This window comes from Carassius auratus, chromosome 12 (assembly GCF_003368295.1).
Source record: "Carassius auratus strain Wakin chromosome 12, ASM336829v1, whole genome shotgun sequence".
Taxonomy (NCBI): domain Eukaryota; kingdom Metazoa; phylum Chordata; class Actinopteri; order Cypriniformes; family Cyprinidae; genus Carassius; species Carassius auratus.
In genome coordinates, this window is record NC_039254.1 from 12,018,189 (window position 1) to 12,036,442 (window position 18,254).

The 18,254-nt window shown below is 36.0% G+C and overlaps 1 protein-coding gene across 1 annotated transcript; it reads left to right on the plus strand.

The window, feature by feature from the left end:
* Positions 1-2,731: 2,731 nt before the first annotated feature.
* LOC113111863 (rho guanine nucleotide exchange factor 15-like) lies at positions 2,732-17,789 on the plus strand. The gene is made up of 16 exons (XM_026277025.1): positions 2,732-3,091; positions 4,550-5,042; positions 7,324-8,058; positions 8,756-8,807; positions 8,934-8,995; positions 9,169-9,404; positions 10,899-11,059; positions 11,389-11,541; positions 11,638-11,767; positions 12,923-12,997; positions 13,411-13,503; positions 14,758-14,912; positions 15,105-15,272; positions 16,169-16,254; positions 16,397-16,501; positions 16,608-17,789. Exons 2-16 carry the CDS (start codon positions 4,640-4,642, stop codon positions 16,769-16,771), a joined length of 2,778 nt encoding a protein of 925 aa, XP_026132810.1. The 5' UTR covers positions 2,732-3,091; positions 4,550-4,639; the 3' UTR covers positions 16,772-17,789.
* The last annotated feature ends 465 nt before the right edge of the window (positions 17,790-18,254 follow it).

Sequence of the window (18,254 nt, forward strand, 5' to 3'; positions counted from 1 at the left end):
AGGCTACATATCTTACATATTATCTTAGAATAGCTTTATTATATGTCATATTGTAGCAGATTCAATAAGGACGTTTACATCACTCTCTTGTCTCATATGTTCTCCTGATTTGGTGCATAATTCTTTACTTTGTAACAAGAATTCAACAGTGGATCATCTTCAAAATTCAGGAAAACGTTACTTTATCAATCGCATCCTCCTTGCCTGGATTTTGAGTGTAAATCACTATTGAATTCATATTTTTAAAAACAACATGTCACTCTCTCACATAATATCAAACATCACGTTACTAACATCTAGTAAGCAAAAGCTAATCATGACCATGCTCTAATCTTTATTGCACTTTAATTTTATGTAATATTAATTTGTATCCACGCTAAATCAGTGTAGATGTAATATCCAGGTGTTCTGGGATTTTTGGTTTCACTGTGCAAATAAATTACATTACGTCAAAACTGAAAACTGAAAACAGTGTATACCGCTAACTGAGGTTTGCTGTTTTTCTTCCCCACATTAATGCAATTTTTCAGTTGGTGACGGCTGCACAAAAGTTTGTGTGAATAGAAATGTGCTCTGCAAACTAATAAAAACATTATAAACTGTTATGAAATAATGAACCGATTGTAGTTTATGCTTAAGTTTGCGCAACGCTGAAAGTATATATATATTATATATATTCCATTAAATCTTGAGTGTCGAGTGTGAACTAAACCCCTCATTAATATTCATATATGATCCGCCCATTGAAACCTTAACAACTGGATGAAAACACACATTCAAATATATAGTTATTAATCATAATTTCAGTCAGGTAAAACATCATAATCATGATCTGGAAAGTTTACATTTAACTTTTGCAAGCACCCAGATCACAGCAAATTTGAAAGAGTTAAAGTAAATTATCATTTTTTAGGGGTTTATATAGGTCCACACTAAATAGAGTTAAACTTACACTTTAAATAGTGTTACTTTTTTTACACTTACATAGAGTAAAAACAACACTGTAAGTGTTCAACATTAACACCATCAGTGCCCCCCCCCCCCATTTACACCAAGTTAGTTTTGAAACTACACTAGTTGTGTCAGTAATCATAACACCAAGAGACTTGTTATTTCCACACTAATATGGTGTTCATACAAGCCCTGATTAAGGAAATAAAAAGTAATCCGTATTCAAAAATAACTGAGTGCATTGTTAAAAAAAGGTTAACATGCTGTATCAATTTGAAATTTCATTTTTAACACAGATGTAAAAAATACACCAACACAAAAGATACAATATATTCACCATCACTTGACCATATAAACACTGCAGATCAAAAGGAGTGTGTAACTTTAAGCTGTTGACACTTTTGACACGAGGGCTTCCACATAGGACAGGTTGAAGACAAGTACTTGAAAAAATTCAAAGTCACTCATGGAGCTGGTTCCAACGCAAAGGGCTTGTCCACAATGACACAAGTGGTTGATCCTGGTCTCAATCCTTCCTGATCCCAACAGGAATGAGTGGTGGAGGCCCTCCCTCCCACAGAGATGGCCTTCAATGCTGGTGTCAAACTTAGTAATTATGCCACAAAAAAGGAGCACAAATCTTCATGTCCAACTAGATTGTGTTACAAGTACATCAACACAAAAGATTCTTACATAGCCCTTTGTTGAAAACGGGTCTAGAGAGAATTAATGGCAGGTGGGGACCCTCCTTCAATGTTAAAATAAAAATGGTTAATGCTAAACTTTATACTGTTTTCTACATCAAGTGCCACAGCTGTGTGTATTTCTTGCATCTGTACACTTAAGTCTTACCCATGAGTTTCTGTCATGTGACTGACAATATTAACAAGCTGACATCTAGTGCTTTACAATAAGGTTTCATTAGTTAACATGGACTAAGAATGCACAATACCTCTACAGCATTTAATAATCTTAGTTAATGTTCATATCAACATTTCCTTATACATTATAAAAATCAAAAGTTGTATCTGTTAACATGAATGCACTAAAATTAACAGTTATACTTTTATTAACTAATACTAAATTCAGTCATTGTTAGTTTGCAAATAAATGTTAACAAATAAGATCTTATTGTAAAGTACACAATCCCTATACCTCAAGCATAGTGAGAAAGTCTTGGAACGTGCTATCGCTATTACTAATTTCTCCACTCATTGATGAACATGACGAAAACTGTAGATCAAGAAAAAAGCAAATTATGTTAATGTTAAAGAAAATTCACCGAGTCGCTCGCCAGAAGCTCCATTTGTCACCCCACAAATCTTAACGTAACATTAAAGTGAAAATCCAGCAAATTAATTGTAAGTAAATGCATCTACTTTTGCTGATGAAGCGCGCGCACGTCAAACGAATTTTCATAGTCATGCTTGCAGTTCAGCAAAAAGCGTCTTGCTTTATTATCTGATTATGTATGCGAACGGTCATGTTCACCGCTTTGGGCATTCAAGGTAGAAATACTCAGAACTCTTTTTTGTCTTGTAATTTTAATAAAATAATAATGTTATAATAAAATGTACACACATTTAGGATAAGTCAGGGTATTATAGTTATATGGGTTTTGTTTCAATAAAGTTATTACATATTAAAATTTATAAACGATTCATTCCGATTTGGTGAACTGGTTCAACCGGTTCACTAAGAAGAACCGGTTAAATCGAACGATTCGTTCGCGAACCGGACTAGTGTGCGGGAAAGAATGTTATTGGATGCAATGGGAGGAGCAGTGTGCACTAATCACAATGTCCCTCTCCAGCTGGCGGCTCTTCTTACCCAGACAGAGCCAGAGGTGCGCCTGGATTTACCGGAGAGGACAACAAAAGAATAAAGACGAAAGTAACGTCTGGTCAGATCCGTACGGATATGAAGCTCGGGCTGGGATGCGACGATCTGTTGCTGTCATTTTAAACAAGTGTATTAACATGGATGTCTAACTGCTCGTGGACCGATGTGTTCATGTGCACTTTGAGAGTAACACCACGCCGCTCTAATGTTTTTGTTTTTATGAGGAAGTTTGCTCTGGACACATTGCAGGAATTCGCTTTTCTTTATGGATTATATATAGGAGAGTGAGACACATTTGGTAAGTAGTCTGGTTTAATATTACATTGAAATTAAAATATTGAAATTGAATTTGTTACAATATCTCAAACACAGACACACTTTTGCCTATCTAAAAAGGACACTCCATTGACTTATATTGTTTTTATATACAGGTAGTTATAATTAGCCTGTAACCCAATCCTAACAGAAAAGAAGTTTCTGCATTTTTACGTTAATCATACTTTTGATTAACTTTAACATACTTTTTGATTTTTTAAATATTTATTTATACTGTTGATATACATCCCAACATTCCACTGATTCTAAGGAATTTCAAAGCAAAGACAAGCTTCTCAACAGGAAAGGAGGATTCTGACCCCAATATGTTTATAGGTTGGAGGGGAAGTGTCTTTTCTGGAAAAAAAACTGCCCAGGCATTGGGTGTCCTGCTGCTTTAGGGGATGTTTATACCTTCAACAATCAAAAAACAAAACTTACAAAACACTATCGCCCATTTAAATGGTAACCTTTTCAACCGCCCTGTTTCACCAACATTTCTTTCTGGTTTGGTTGAGCTTTGTATGTTCAGGATAACAGATTAGTGCACAGCAGCAGTGGAGAACTTGACAGACCTGCTCGAGCCTGAGGTGTGCGAGTCAAGTGAAGTCAATGATGCCAAAGTTTAGCCTGACTATAGAATTGTTGACACACCCAATCCCTTACAGTATTTCCAGAATGTGTTTATTCCAAACCAAGGTTCCAAATCAGTTCAATTCAAGGCATTTGCATTTGCTTTTAAATAAGGAGAACCAATAAGCAATAAAAGGGTATATATTTACCACTAATCATTTTAGTTTAATCTCATCATGCAATTCTAAGACATGCATAGGCTTTTGGAATCTGAAAGGTTAAAGTACCCAAGTTTCATTCTGTTCCCAGCATGCCGTTTCACTAACCAGTCTGATTGTAAGTTCAGCTCATATCATTTATATCATATTTTATGTAGACTTTTTCCTGTAAGATTAATGTCTAGTAATGCAGGTAAACCTGTATGGTGTGAGGTAACTCCAGTACAAAGATCATTGCTATTTATTTTATTTAATGATATTTTAGATCTGAATAATTGTGCATGTTTTATCTTTTCAGTTTTCACAATGTTTAATCCAAATGCAAGAATGTCCTTTGAAGTTAACAATCACGTACCTCCACTTTTTTTATGCAACATGCATAAAAATTAAAAAATCAATCAACAATAAATACAACAACCAAGTCACCAGACTGCAATTTTGGTCAATTTGTTACACTCTGATGTTCGTCACAACATGGAATCCTGTTTCATTGTGACATTAATATCACCCATTTATCTGTATCAGCCAGAACTGTAATATATCTAATGAATACACCGCAATGGCAGGTGATCTGGGATTGATCAAGTGATGGAAAATGTCCGTAAGGATGCATCAGTCATGTTTAATGTCCTTACTATTTGTTACTGCAGGTTGAAAATCGAAGTGCTCTCGGTGACCCTTCTTGCCTGGCCTCATATTGGCCAGGTTGCTGTGGTTGAAACATCAAATCCAAGATCAAGATGTCTTCTCAAGAGTCTCAGAATCTGCCTCAGAAACCTGAGGTTAAACAAAGACCCCCGGTTCCTATCAAGCGGTCCAATAATACCTCAGACACTTCATCTGTGGAAGGTACAGCCTCACAGAACTCTGTGAATGTCAAAGAGATAGTCAACCAGTTCAGCCAGCCAGAGGCTAAGATTCCAGGTGGAGAAACAGCAAAGAGCACCAGCATAGAATGGAGACAGCAAAGACCTCCTGCAATAAAGCCCAGACGCAAACTGAAAAGTTCTTCCCCCACCAGCGATGGCAAGGCACCTCCTCTGTCTCCAAAGGCCAGACAAAATCACAGTGGACAGAAAGACGAGGTGGACTGCCAAGAGAGACAAGAAGGAGCTTTGAGTGCTGTTGATGGAAGCCGATCAGGTGTGGTGTATTTCCTTTCTTTCCAGGATTTGTTTGACCTACTACCATAGAAAATCTCCTCAGGAGAAACACACACACACACTCTGCTGCTCTCTGTTAGTGTTTCTAGTAACCTTGGAGAGATGGAATGTAAATTGCTAGTTTGGGTTTTACCATATATTTTCGAAAGTAACTTTGAATGTGAACTTTGTGTGTGACACACTTCTGAAATGCGAGCTGTTTGTGTTCATAAAACTCAGTAAGTAAAATAACGAATTATATTAAAACTACTCTACCATTCAAAAGTTTAGGGGCTTATGTTCATCAAGACTGCACTTATTTGATCAAAAATACAGTAAGAACAGTACTGATGAATGAAAAGCTTGGAATGGAAGCCATTATTAAATATAAATAAAAAAAATGCTTGATACTTGGAATATTGAATATAACGTTTTGTTAGTAATTCAGCTGTAATGTCTGCCTAAAGACTTGAGCCTTTTATCTAGATAGTGTCTTACCATAAAGGCTCTTCCAAAGTTTAAGAGCCATAACAGAAAAAAAGCACAAAAATGCACCAGCATTTGTTATTGTTTTTTTTACTTAAGGGGGGGGGGGGGGTGAAATGCTTGTTTTCACTCAATATCCTGTTAATCTTGAGTACCTATAGAGTAGTACTGCATCCTTCATAACTCCAAAAAGTCTTTAGTTTTATTATATTCATAAGAGAAAGATAGTATGGACCAATTTTTCCCGGAAAAACACGACCGGCTGGAGGCGTGACGTGTGGGCGGAGCTAAAGAATCACGAGCGCCAGTAGGCTTTTGCGTTGAGAACATGTGGAAGCTGTGACATTACCGTGAGGGAAAAACCATCATCCAAAACAAACCATGGCTTACAGTCGGATTCAGCCGTTTATTTATGATCCAGAATCAGATGCCGAGGCTGAAACTGAACGAAAGCAGCAGCAGCAACGACTCGCTCCGAGCGGGGCTCGAACCCGAGTCTCCGGCATGGGAGGCGGACGCACTAACAAGGAGGCAGAGATATTTTAAGCAGTTTTACTCACCGCCTGCGGTTCCAACACACGATCGTGACCCTTTTTCGTTGGGATTGCATCATCCTTAAGAAATAAACGATACGCAAATCCGTCGTCAAACTGGGCCTTGTTTGTAAAACAAGAATCTTCGAAATGCAGGGAACAAACAAAAACACTCGCACAGCTCCGTTGATGCTCTGTAAAAATAAACTCCATCCACTGGTCCCTTAATGCTGTTTCTCTTTTGGTAATCTGTGCAGGGTTGTCTTGCCCTGGCAACCAAAAACACACTTCTTTTGTGACATTTTGCGACGCTCTCGCTCTGATCAGTGTGCTCATATAAGGAAATTCCCATATAAGGAAATTCCGCTCCATCTAACGTCACACAGAGCCATACTCGAAAAAAACTTTCCGAAACTTGTGACAAACCAGAAGGAGTATTTTGGGAACAAAAATACTCCTTCAAACGTACAACTTAATTTTTGAAACTTTGTCCATGTTTAGCATGGGAATCCAACTCTTTAACAGTGTAAAAAACTCAGTATGCATGAAATAGCATTTAACCCCCCCTTTAACATTCCAATATATTGTTCATACAAATTTTTTTTACATAGAAATATGAACATTCGATAAATCCAGATTAATGTTTTTTTCTTTTGATGACATAGTAGAGTGAAAGGTTTTAACCTCTCCATAATTTAGAAAATACTGTAAAAAATGACTTTTTTTTAAAGAATAAAATACTATATAATTCAGGTGAATGTTATACAAACAAACCACTCTAAAAACCTTTAATTTATGGGATAAAAAATGAAAGAATCTTCCTATCTCAGTGCATGGGAAAGAAAGAAAAAAACTCATTTTGAGACCTTTAAATCCTTTATAATATGTATTGTAATTGGTGTTTACAGACTTAACTAAATACATTTTAATAGAATTAAACACATAAATGTGTATTTTGGATGTTTTCTTTCAACTAGTCTGAAAACTTATTTTTGCATGAAAAAACATTTATGAATGAATGCAAGACGTGTAGTGTTCCATAGCATTTTATAACCCAAACTAAAAAAAATGTAATTTATTAATTTCATATATCCCAAAACATATTTCTAAAAAAAAATTTCATACAAAAAAACAAGCTTTTTGTTTGTATTCAAGTCATTGTATGAATTGCATTTTTTAAAAATAAATAAATGAAAGAGCATCACTTTATTACCCATCTTAAAGTTCATTTAAAACCTGACCATAATCCATGTCCTCTTCTAGCTCCTGATGGAAAAGAAAGCGGCAAACTGCAAGCAGAGCGGGATTCCAGCCCTCTTCCAGAGCCTCATTGTGAGAAGAACTGCGGCTGTATGTGTCACCTGCAGAGACCTGGCATGAAGCTCATATGGGTGCCAATTAGTGAGCAAGATGATGACGAGGGTGAGGAGGATGAGATCGAGTACAGTGACACGGAGGATCAGAACGAAAGAGGAGAGGAAGAGAAAGAGAAAGAAGACAAGTCGAATAAGAAGCCGGAGTCTCTGAGTGAGTCATTACCTGAAGACGAGAACAAAAAGGAGGAACCGCAAATTAAAAAAGAAAAGTTTCAGGAGACTCGAAACCTATTAGAGCAGCAGCTGAAGAGGAGATCGGACCCTGGACCTCCAACGTTGATTGTCTCTGCTGTCTCATTTCCCCAGACTCCTCTAAACGTCCCCAAAGACCCGTTTTTGGAGGAGTCAGATGAGTCCATCTACGATGTTAGCCTGGAGGTGGTCGCTCCACCCAGACCTCAAAAGAGGCCGGACACAGTTAGCAAGGACACCCCTCTGGCCATTCCTCCCAGAATGCCTTTAGATAACAGGGGTCCTCGCATTATTCTGCCGCAGCCTCAGACACGTCCTTCCTCCCCTCTGCTTCCCCCTAAAAAAGGCAGTCCACCTGCCAGTCCCCGACTACAAAGAACCACACCACCAAAGACCTTTGAGAACAACAATCATTCTCTCAAGTCTATAGGTACATAATAGCTTTTTAAGTTGACGTGACATCTTTTAATGTTATTAAGAAGATGAATTATGTTCTAAACGGTGAATAAACATTTTTTTTTTTTAGATTTTTTTGTTGTAATTTTTTATATTATTAATTTAAATATTTATTTATTTCAGTTTAGTTTTAATAATTTCAGTGCTTTTATTTACTAAAGGACTTTTATTTTAGTTAATCGCCATTAACAGATACATTAACATTAACAGATACAACTTTTGATTTTAATAACGTATTATTAAAATTATAAATTAACATCAACTTAATTAAGGTAATCTAAAGCTTAATGAATAAACATAATCAAATTAGTCAAAAGCTTAGTAAATGCTTTAAAAGTGTTTTTCATTGCTAGTTCATGTTAACTACTGTAGTAGTTTATTATCATTTAACTTTATCTCAATTGGCAATTATTGTTCATCATTTTAGTTTTAGTTAAGAATAGCAACACTTCCAAGCATGTACGACTTGCTTTCCTTTCAGAACATTTTTTGAAATGCACACTTTACACAATCCAGTCAATCCTGATACTTAATTTTTTTTTTTAAGTGCACTGTTTCACTCAGAAATGCTTTATATAACAGAAGTAAAACATGTTTGCAGCATTTCTTTCAAACTGACATTTGTTGAATTTCTCTGTGTGTTTGGTTTCCTCCTTTCTTGACATCATCAGATGAGAATGACAGTGCAGGGGCTGATGGGGAAAAATGTGGATCCACTGAGAAGTATATGCATTTTTGTTTTTTATATTTCTGTCATCTCTCAAACAGTTTCTGCTCTCTTACGCTTAAGTCACACAGCTGTCACATTTGACTTTACTATGTGTAACTCAATCTCTGTCACATCTCTAGACCTCCAGGAACCATTCCACGTCACCAACAAGCTGTTGACTTGGATGCTGGGACGTATGAGGGTATACATTTTTTTTCTTATTGAATAAATTGCTTGTTATAAATGGAAGATTATTATACAGACATGATGCAAGTTAAGAAAGAAACACTATAAAGTATTCGTGATGAATGATGTCTTTTACATTAGTAAAAACTGGGGGTTTGAATTGAATGGCATATTTTCTGACCCTTGCAGAGCTGTATCAGTTTTACACAGAAACATATATACACAAGGAGATCAGGAGGACGGTATGTCGCAACATCAGTAAAACCAGCTTGGACTTAGCATCCAGCCCAGAGAGAGAAGACATGCGTCCCAGATCCAGTAGTGTTCCAAATCTCAAGCAGAGCAATTTATGGCGGGACCAGCCAGCAGTACGAAACAGTGGGGTCCTGCAGACCCTAAGTCCAGAGGAGTGCAAGTACCAAGAGGTGAGCAGAGATCCTTACTGGACATGTACATAATCCAGAGGAGACTTCATAGCCAGTGCTGAGATTTGAGGCTTTCTGGGTTTGGGGATATTTGGGGATAGAAGTAATTTGAGAAGAAAAGAGAGAGGATGGAAATCTGTAGAGAAAGACAGGATGTTGACCTCACAAATATGTATGCAACTGTTCCCAGTAAGATAATAAGTGTCTAATAGGGGTGCTCCGATCACGATCGGCCAATCGTTATGCGCATCTCGTCAGTAAAGCCGGTTCTCTAATCAGCGGTTAATTCCATCAGGTGCGTGATTTCACATAGAGTAGCTGTTAATACACAGAGCCGTTGTTAATAGAGAAGATGCGCAAATCACGTTAATTTTCAGCGTTTATTGGCTCATCTTCTCAGTTAACAATGGCTCTGTGTAGTAACAGCTGCTCTATGTGAAATCAAGCACCTGAGGGAATTAACCGCTGATTAGAAAACCGGCTTTACTGACGAGATGCGCATTAACGATCGGCCGATCGTGATCGGAGCATCCCTAGTGTCTAATGCTCACTGAGACTGCAGTTATTTGATCAAAAGTAGAGTAAAAACCGTAATATTGTGAAATACTAAAACAATTTAAAAATACAATTCTAAAATATAATTTATTCCTGTGGTATGGTTTTCACAGCCATTGCTGTTTAATTCATTTAATTATTATATTATGCTGATAGTATGAAACGTTTCTTTTTATTGTTGAAAGAATTGTAATTGAAAACAGCTGTGCTGCATTTCTCTGAAATATAATTTTTGGAGCATTATAGATATCTTTATACATTTTTAAACAATTGTTTATTTTTTCCACAGAATATTAAGTTTTCTTTTGTTTATTAAATTATTTTCTTCACAGTTAAAATGGTCGTGACTCGTGACCATAATTCAAGAAAATCCCATTCATACGAAGTTTTTTTATTATTTTTTTTATTTTATATAAGTTATACAAATGTACATTTTAAAAGTACTTAAATGTATTATTTTCTTTATGCAATTAAAAAATTACCTGAAATGTGGCAGTATTACAAATGAGCATAATACAATTACAGAAGTTAATAACGGTGAATGTGGGAGAAAAAACTAAGCTGTTACTACCAATATAAAGATTCTACATAAAATACATTAAATAATATTTATATAGCACAGTTTATATATATATATATATATATATATATTAGCACAGTTGCCCAAAGTGCTTCTCAATCACAAGCTAAGAAACACAAGTAGATAGCAAAAATATATAAACCCACATTAAACCATTAAAAAAGCTCCCCATTTGTATTTAAAAGCTGTTGTTTTAACATAGCTATAAACGCATAAGTGCACTAACATCAACTCCACAATAAAGGGAATTACAATAATCCATTCCAGAAAATACAATGTTAGTAATTGCTTTCTCAAAATCTGAACTGGATAGAAATGGTTAAGTCTTATATTTATGTGTTTCCTTTCTTTGTGTGCAGAGCATGTTCGAGGTGGTTAAATCAGAAATGTCGTACCAGCGCTCTCTGCGTGTCCTAACAGAGCATTTTATGGACTCAAGTGAGTTGAATGACACTCTTCTTAACATGGACAAAAAAACCCTCTTCTCAAACATTCTGCGCATCAAAGAGGTCAGCAAGAGGTGAGTGCCTGTGTGTGTAAAGTGAAGACAATATACAGTTTAGATTTTCCAAACAAATTAGTTTTGAATATACATGAACCCCATATTATACATTTGCGGCATTGTTATTGTACAGCAACAAATTATTTTCCAGGTGTAATCCATCAGAATTTGCTGAGACGGCAGTGTCTGATGTTTTATTAATAGAAAACATTTTTTAAACATGAAATCTTTGGACAAATACGTCCTCCGCAACTAATAGTCTGATGCTTCGACAATGCAGTGTAGCCTGTAAAACAAGTCACAGCAGTCACAAATATTCATGTGCAAATACCACTGTCTGTTGACAGGTTTCTAAAGGACCTGGAGGAGCGTCTAGATGAGAGCGTTGTCATTTCTGACATCTGTGACATCATCCACTATCATGCCCAACATCATTTCCCTGCGTATATAGACTATGTTCGAAACCAGGTTTATCAAGAAAAGACCTATAGTAATCTAATGTAAGAAACTCATACACCAACACAAAAGCAAGATCTCCAGCTGTTTTGTCTAATGTTCTTATCATGCATTTTTATCATGCCTAATATCTGTCACAGGCAATCTAACGCTCAGTTTGCGACTGTAATCACCCGACTCCAGGAGGCGCCCATTTGTCAGCGACTGCCGTTTATGTCCTTCCAGTTGCTGCCCTTTCAGCGAATCACACGCATTAAAATGCTCATTGAGGTGAGTGAATAATTCACATAATCAACTTTGGAATTTTTTTTAAAGGTGCCATAGAATTCAAAAATGACTTTAATAAAGTATTTGAACACAGTTGTGGGGCAGTGTGTAATAAACAGCCAGCCTACAATGGTACAGTTCTACCCATTTATTTCTTTAATAATCCCAGTAAATCATAAACATTCTCTCCAAATGAATGGTTCCAGATTTCTCCCTATTATGATGTCATACATGAGGAAATCCCACCCATCTGTCACAGTCTCTGCCTTATTAGCATATACATAGCCCTGAGTGAGTAGCAGCAGTCCGGCATTACCGTTTTCTCGCAGTAGCTGCTGGAGATACAATGTCAGTGCCAAAGAGGCATTACAAGTGTCATGTGTTGGGGTGCACCAACAAAAATAGTATTCTCCATAGATTGCTGAGGACAAAGTATGCAGTACGTGTAGGGCTGGGCGATATAGCAAAACATTTATCCACAATATGATGTTTCATATTATTCGGTATCAGTAATTATTGACTTTTTTTTATAACCTTTTTTAAAACAAAGAGCAATAGATTTTTTTCATTATTATTTAACACTGTATTTTTACATTTACTCAACGTGACGCGTTTTCTAAAAGTTTAAATAATTTTTTTTTTTAATTCTGTCATTAATTACTTAACCTTATGTTGTTCCAAATCCGTAAGACCTTTGTTCATCTTCGGAACACAAATTAAGATATTCTTAATGCATTCTGAGAGCTCTCTGACCCTCCCACAGGCAGCAAGAGTCCAGAAACTTAGAGGAGATCAGTAAAATATTCCATGTGACATCTGGGGTTCAACCGTAATCGTATGAAGCTACGAGAATACCTTTTGTGTGTAAAAAAAAAAAAAAAAAAAAAAAAATATTCAACTATTATTTTCAATTAGAATAATATTTTACAATTTTACTGTTTGATCAAATAAATGCAGCCTTGATGAGCATAAGAAACTTCTTTCAAAAACATACAAATTGTAATGAACCCAAAATTGTACATGGTAGTATATATGTATTTGTTGGAATTTCAATTGGTTTTGGAAGGTTTTTGTTTTCAAATATTTTACTTCGTTCGCAGAGTTGTTTTAAAGTGATCCAGGTAATATGAAGATAATCCAGATTTTTTTCTTCATCAGAGCATCCTAAAGAGAACGACTGTTGGGACAGAGAAGGAGAAAACCGCATCTAAAGCTCTGGACTCTGTGTCCAAGGTAAACGCCTCAAGGTCACAATAAATGCACCCTGTTTTTTCCTCTCATTATAAAGCCTCTCCTCACCCACAGTTCCTTGATCAGACTAGATCTCATTGTTCCCAGAATAGGCTATTAGAGAGGAAGATAAAAGGAAAAGAGGACAAGAATAAGGGGAGAGAGGGGGAGAGAGTGAAAATCCAGGTTAAATGCAGGTTGGGTCACTAGAGGTTTTTAAAGCATTAGGCTAGTAAAAGAAGTTATTTGTTTTTTATTTTCATGAAAGAACCAAAATAGGTCATGTTTAATAAGTTTTTCATGCATTCGGATTCAATTGTCTGTATGGAAAGAATGTTTTGGTGTGTGTACGTATTGTTTATGGCTATAGGTGTTGTCAGATGATCTTAAATAACTTGTCACGCATGTCCTCACAGATCATTGAAGAATGTAATACTCAGGTTGGAAAAATGAAGCAGGTGGAGGAGCTGATTCAGATTAATGGTATGCTGGAGTTCGACAAACTAAAGGTAAGCAAACTGACTTTTGTAGTAAAGTGCCCCGACCTTGGGTAATGAAAGGTTCATATTTCTACCTCTCTCTCTCTATCTCACACACACACAAAATGAGCAAAACTTCATTTGAACATTCAATAACAAGTACTAAAACTAATAACAAAATATACAGTAGCTGATTCTGAAGCGCCAGATTGTCGTAGCAAAGTCAGAATGACCTCCTCTCCTAGGTTCATGAAACAGTCGTCCATAAAATGCGTTGTTGTTCTGTTGTAAGTAATCTTAAAGATTCCTAAATCCATCTGCTTTCAGAAGGCCAAATAAAGTGCCTTTGCTTTCTCCTAGATACACACAGTATCTACTGTATAACTGCGGTAACTGAAACCATGCTTTATTTCTTTGTGTAAAAATTTGGGCAGCATTACACAAATATTTCCACATAGTGACGTAGACATGTGAGGGCATGTTTGAATGAGCGGTTTTAGGGCGCATGGCAGAGTCTTAACTTTGATAAAGAACATCTCTTTGGATTTGACTTCAGTCTTTGCAACTTTACATAACTTCTTCATGCACCAAGAGCTTGTAACACTCCAAAGAGAAAGGAAAAATTTTAATCGCATCATATGACCCCTTTAATTCAGTACGTGCACCACAACAAAAATAGACTAGGTGCGTAAAAGATTGATCCACTGCCATAGGCGCGCCGCACCTGGAACGTACTGACGAAAAGCAGCACATAGTGGCAAAGAATGAATTAGTTTTTTTTTTATTCAGTCCAACATGAAAATACCAACAATTGGGCAGGCAGTATGGTAATGTTTCATGTTGATCTGAATGATTCAAAGTCGATTCTCTTTTGAGAGACAATAACTTTATACAAGGTACACTTTTGGATTTAAAACTTTGCAGGATGTTTTCATTCACTTAGAGCTGTGTTACACACTGCATGAAGGCTAATTTTCAAAAATCCATAATAGGGACACTTTAATGTTTATTTAGTCCTGTTCCTTAAACCTGTCTTTGTAAAGCAGTTATTATTATACAGATGGTTACAGTGGGATTTAAAATTCTGAGACCACCAGTGAATTATTATTATTTTTTATAATGAACAAAATAATTACAATGTGAATGTCACATGATCACTTGCAAAAATGTGTTTACTATATATATATGTGTGTGTGTGTGTGTGTGTGTGTATATATATATATATATATATATTGATCTGTTTATTTGTTTAAATGTTGTCTCATCATTGAATCATTTATTTAGGCAGTGCCAATTATCTCTCAAACGCGTTATTTGGAGAAACGAGGAGAACTGCAGGAAGTAAACAGAGCAGGGACATTTTTGAACATCCGCCCCAAATTCAACCCTGTCTACTTCTTTCTCTTCAATGACCTACTTGTTATTGCCAGCAAGAAAAGGTAGAAATCTGCAAAACCTGTTTGTGTTATGACTTTACTCTGTTTTATGAGGGTTACAAAACACTGCATTATATTTACATGCCATTTATATGCTTTCACTTTTGAATGATCTTTTATAAAAAGTAACACCATTGTTTGCGTTTGCAGTTGTTTCTGAATCAGTCTTCACTCATTTATTTCCCTGTGCTGCAGTTCTGAGCGGTATATAGTCCACGATCATGCCCATCGCTCCCTGGTCCAGGTGGCTCCTTTTGTGGAGGACACATCTGTCCAGCCCGGCCTGGAGCACTGCTTCTCTCTGACTCTGCTGGAGAATCACCAGGGACGCCAGACGGAGAGAGTTTTCAAAGCTCCTACACAGTGCGTGGAGTTATAAATAAACTGCATGCGATTTCTTTTACTCATCCATGATAGATGTTCATTGCTCCATTATGTTTTGAGCTCTTATGCTGATTTTTTTCTTCCCTGTTAGTAATTCAGATATACAAGTCTTGTTAATGTACACTACCATTTAAACATTTGGGTTGGTAAGATTTTTGCAATATTTATGAAAACCTTTACCAAGGCTACATTTATTTAATAAAAATACTATAGAACATTAAAATGGAATAACTTTAAAAAAAAAATTATATTATAATATATTTTAAAATGTATTCCTGTGATAGCAAAGCTAAAGCAGCCTTTACACCAGTCTTCAGTGTCATCTGATCCTTCAGAAATAACTATAATATGCTCATTTGCTGCTCAAGAAACATGGTAAATTATACTTAGTTTTTTTTTCTATAGAAATCTTTTGTAACATTAGTGTCTTTACTGTCACTTTTGATTAATTGAATATATTCTTAGAAAAAAAAAATTATTGTGCACCTCAAATGTTTAGTGCATGTATAACCATCACATTAAAAGGAATTCAAATGCACAAATAAATAAATATGTATATCAACAATATATCAGAAGGCATCCAAAATTTGGATTAAAAAAATATTGGCATATTTTATTTTGTTTTATTAATATTTACTTTCATTCTCTCTCTCTCTCTCTCTCTCTCTCTCTCTCTCTCTCTCTATATATATATATATATATATATATATATATATATAGGTGTGTGTGTATGTTTGTATGATTATTATTATTTCTTTATTTTTTTAACAAATAATACATTTCCACAGTTGAAAAACTATGAAATCTCCAGAATCATGTAGCCAGTTTGACTAGAAGTATGTAGGTGCTCACTTTTCTTCTGTCTCTCTGATCAGATCTGACCTGCACAGGTGGTTGGCAGCATTCCCTAACCCTGATGACGCCAACAATGATCAAGAAGAAGTCATATATGAAGACTGGGGTAAGTGTGGGTGCTTATTTCTCTAAGCTGCTCTGGTGTCTGACTCATTTGTGTCATGTTAGTGCTTGCCTTTGATTTTGATCACATTAACCTTTCTCTACAGATTACTTTCTTTCTAATCATGTAAGACTTTGTGTGACAGATTGCCCTCAGGTGCAGTGTGTGGAGCAGTATGTGGCTAACCAAGCAGATGAACTAAATCTGGAGCCCACAGAGATCATCAATGTTGTGCGCAAAACCAACGAAGGTGTGTCATGCTATACCTTCCATTTACTGGAAGCACATCTGACATGTTGAAATGTATTCCAACAGTGTTTTTGTTCATCAATCTGACGGTTTCTTTCCTTCTTTAGGATGGTATGAGGGAATCCGTCTGTCTGATGGACAGAAAGGCTGGTTTCCTGTAGCAAACGTACTAGAAATCACCAACGAGCATGTCCGGCGACGCAACCTCCGAGAGCGATACCGTGTTATCCAGGCTGCCGGCATTGTCGCCAAAACTCGAAGTATGAAATAGACTAAATCAACTGCATCCTGGCAGATCAAGAATCCCTAAAATGGGAGTAGGCTTTTAAACTGTAGATGTTTGATACCGACTCAATATGGACGGGAAGTGTTTTGACGTGTCTCAAACATCCGTTTCAGGATCGGAAATAAAATTCTGTTGGAATTTTGAACAAAGTACATGGCAAAGTCTGTGTTTTACAGCTTGCTTTCGTAGACACAAAAGCCACTTTGGTGCTTGTTCAGGAAATCTAATTTAAGTGTGTCCAGTTTATTCAAATGTTCAGTTGTTTTGGATCCTAATATGGAATGTACTGTACATTGTTTCAGAAACACGTGTGTGTGTACAGTTATGTGCGAGTCTGTGCATGCTTGTAATGTTTAGCACTTCTTTCAAGTACGTCAAAGTACTGAAATTCCAGTTGAGCAATGCGAAAGGGTTAAATGGTGCAGTCATGTATGTCACATGATAACACATAACATGAACTGACTGGCAGGTACAAAATATCACATGCACTGATCAAGATGTGTGGCACAACCTGCATGACTAGTCTTCAGTTTTTAATAGAAGCACTGAATGTGTACAAATCAGCTTGCGTTTACTATTAACAAAATGCTTTGTTCTTTGGTACATTAAAATGAGTGTTTTTATACAGTTGGGCCGATAAATAGATTTTTACTCGTCATGTCCTACTACACCTGTATGACTTTGTCTTTTGTAGGAAAAAGCTAAATGTTTATACTGCTCTTTTCTATTTAGAATGACATGAAAGGAAGTAAATTATGACAGATTTTCATCTCGGAGTTAAAAACCCAGTGTCATAATTGAGTGTCATGATCTGCTCCAGATATTAAACACTGTTGTGTTTCGTGCTTATAATATGCTGACTCTTCAGAAATGGTATATTCCACTGTGTACACTTCAATGCTCCATTAAAGTCACACCTCATGCGTTGTGAGACTGTTTGAGTGTGTGGGAATGGCAGTTGGTGTAAATGTACATTAAACTCTACATTTTTGATGTCAAAACATATGATATAGAGAGTAATGTTATTCCCTTTTTAATTAGGAAGTGTCCTGAGAATTGTTTTTTATTGAACCTTTTATAAAGTTTGCATTTTTTTTAAAAAACAAACATTTTTTTTATGTTTTGTATGATCCATAGTTTTATGCCCCATACCGTATGATATAGTGCGAATATGGCACTCACACTCCAAAGAGGAAACAACTTGTGAGGGATTTATATGCCCAAAACAATATTCAGCTAGCTTGTAATGTACATCAGTGAGATTCAGACTCTTACATAAAATGCTTATATTAGTATTAGTATCAGTTTGTCTGTATTTGTCTAAATAATATGTCTTAGTAATATTATATTAAATGCTTAGCTTATATGGTCAAAACTGTAGTTTTAATTCCTTGAAAGTCCTGTAGTATGATGATGCTTATATAATAATAATAATAAAAATTATGGATACATTTTTATTGAAAAAATG

Coding starts and splice junctions, on each gene's coding strand:
- LOC113111863 (XM_026277025.1), top strand. CDS start 4,640: ATGTCTTCTCAAGAGTCTCAGAATCTGCCTCAGAAACCTGAGGTTAAA. Junction 8,996..9,168: donor GGATGCTGGGACGTATGAGG/GTATACATTTTT, acceptor TGACCCTTGCAG/AGCTGTATCAGTTTTACACA. Junction 11,542..11,637: donor AAGACCTATAGTAATCTAAT/GTAAGAAACTCA, acceptor TATCTGTCACAG/GCAATCTAACGCTCAGTTTG.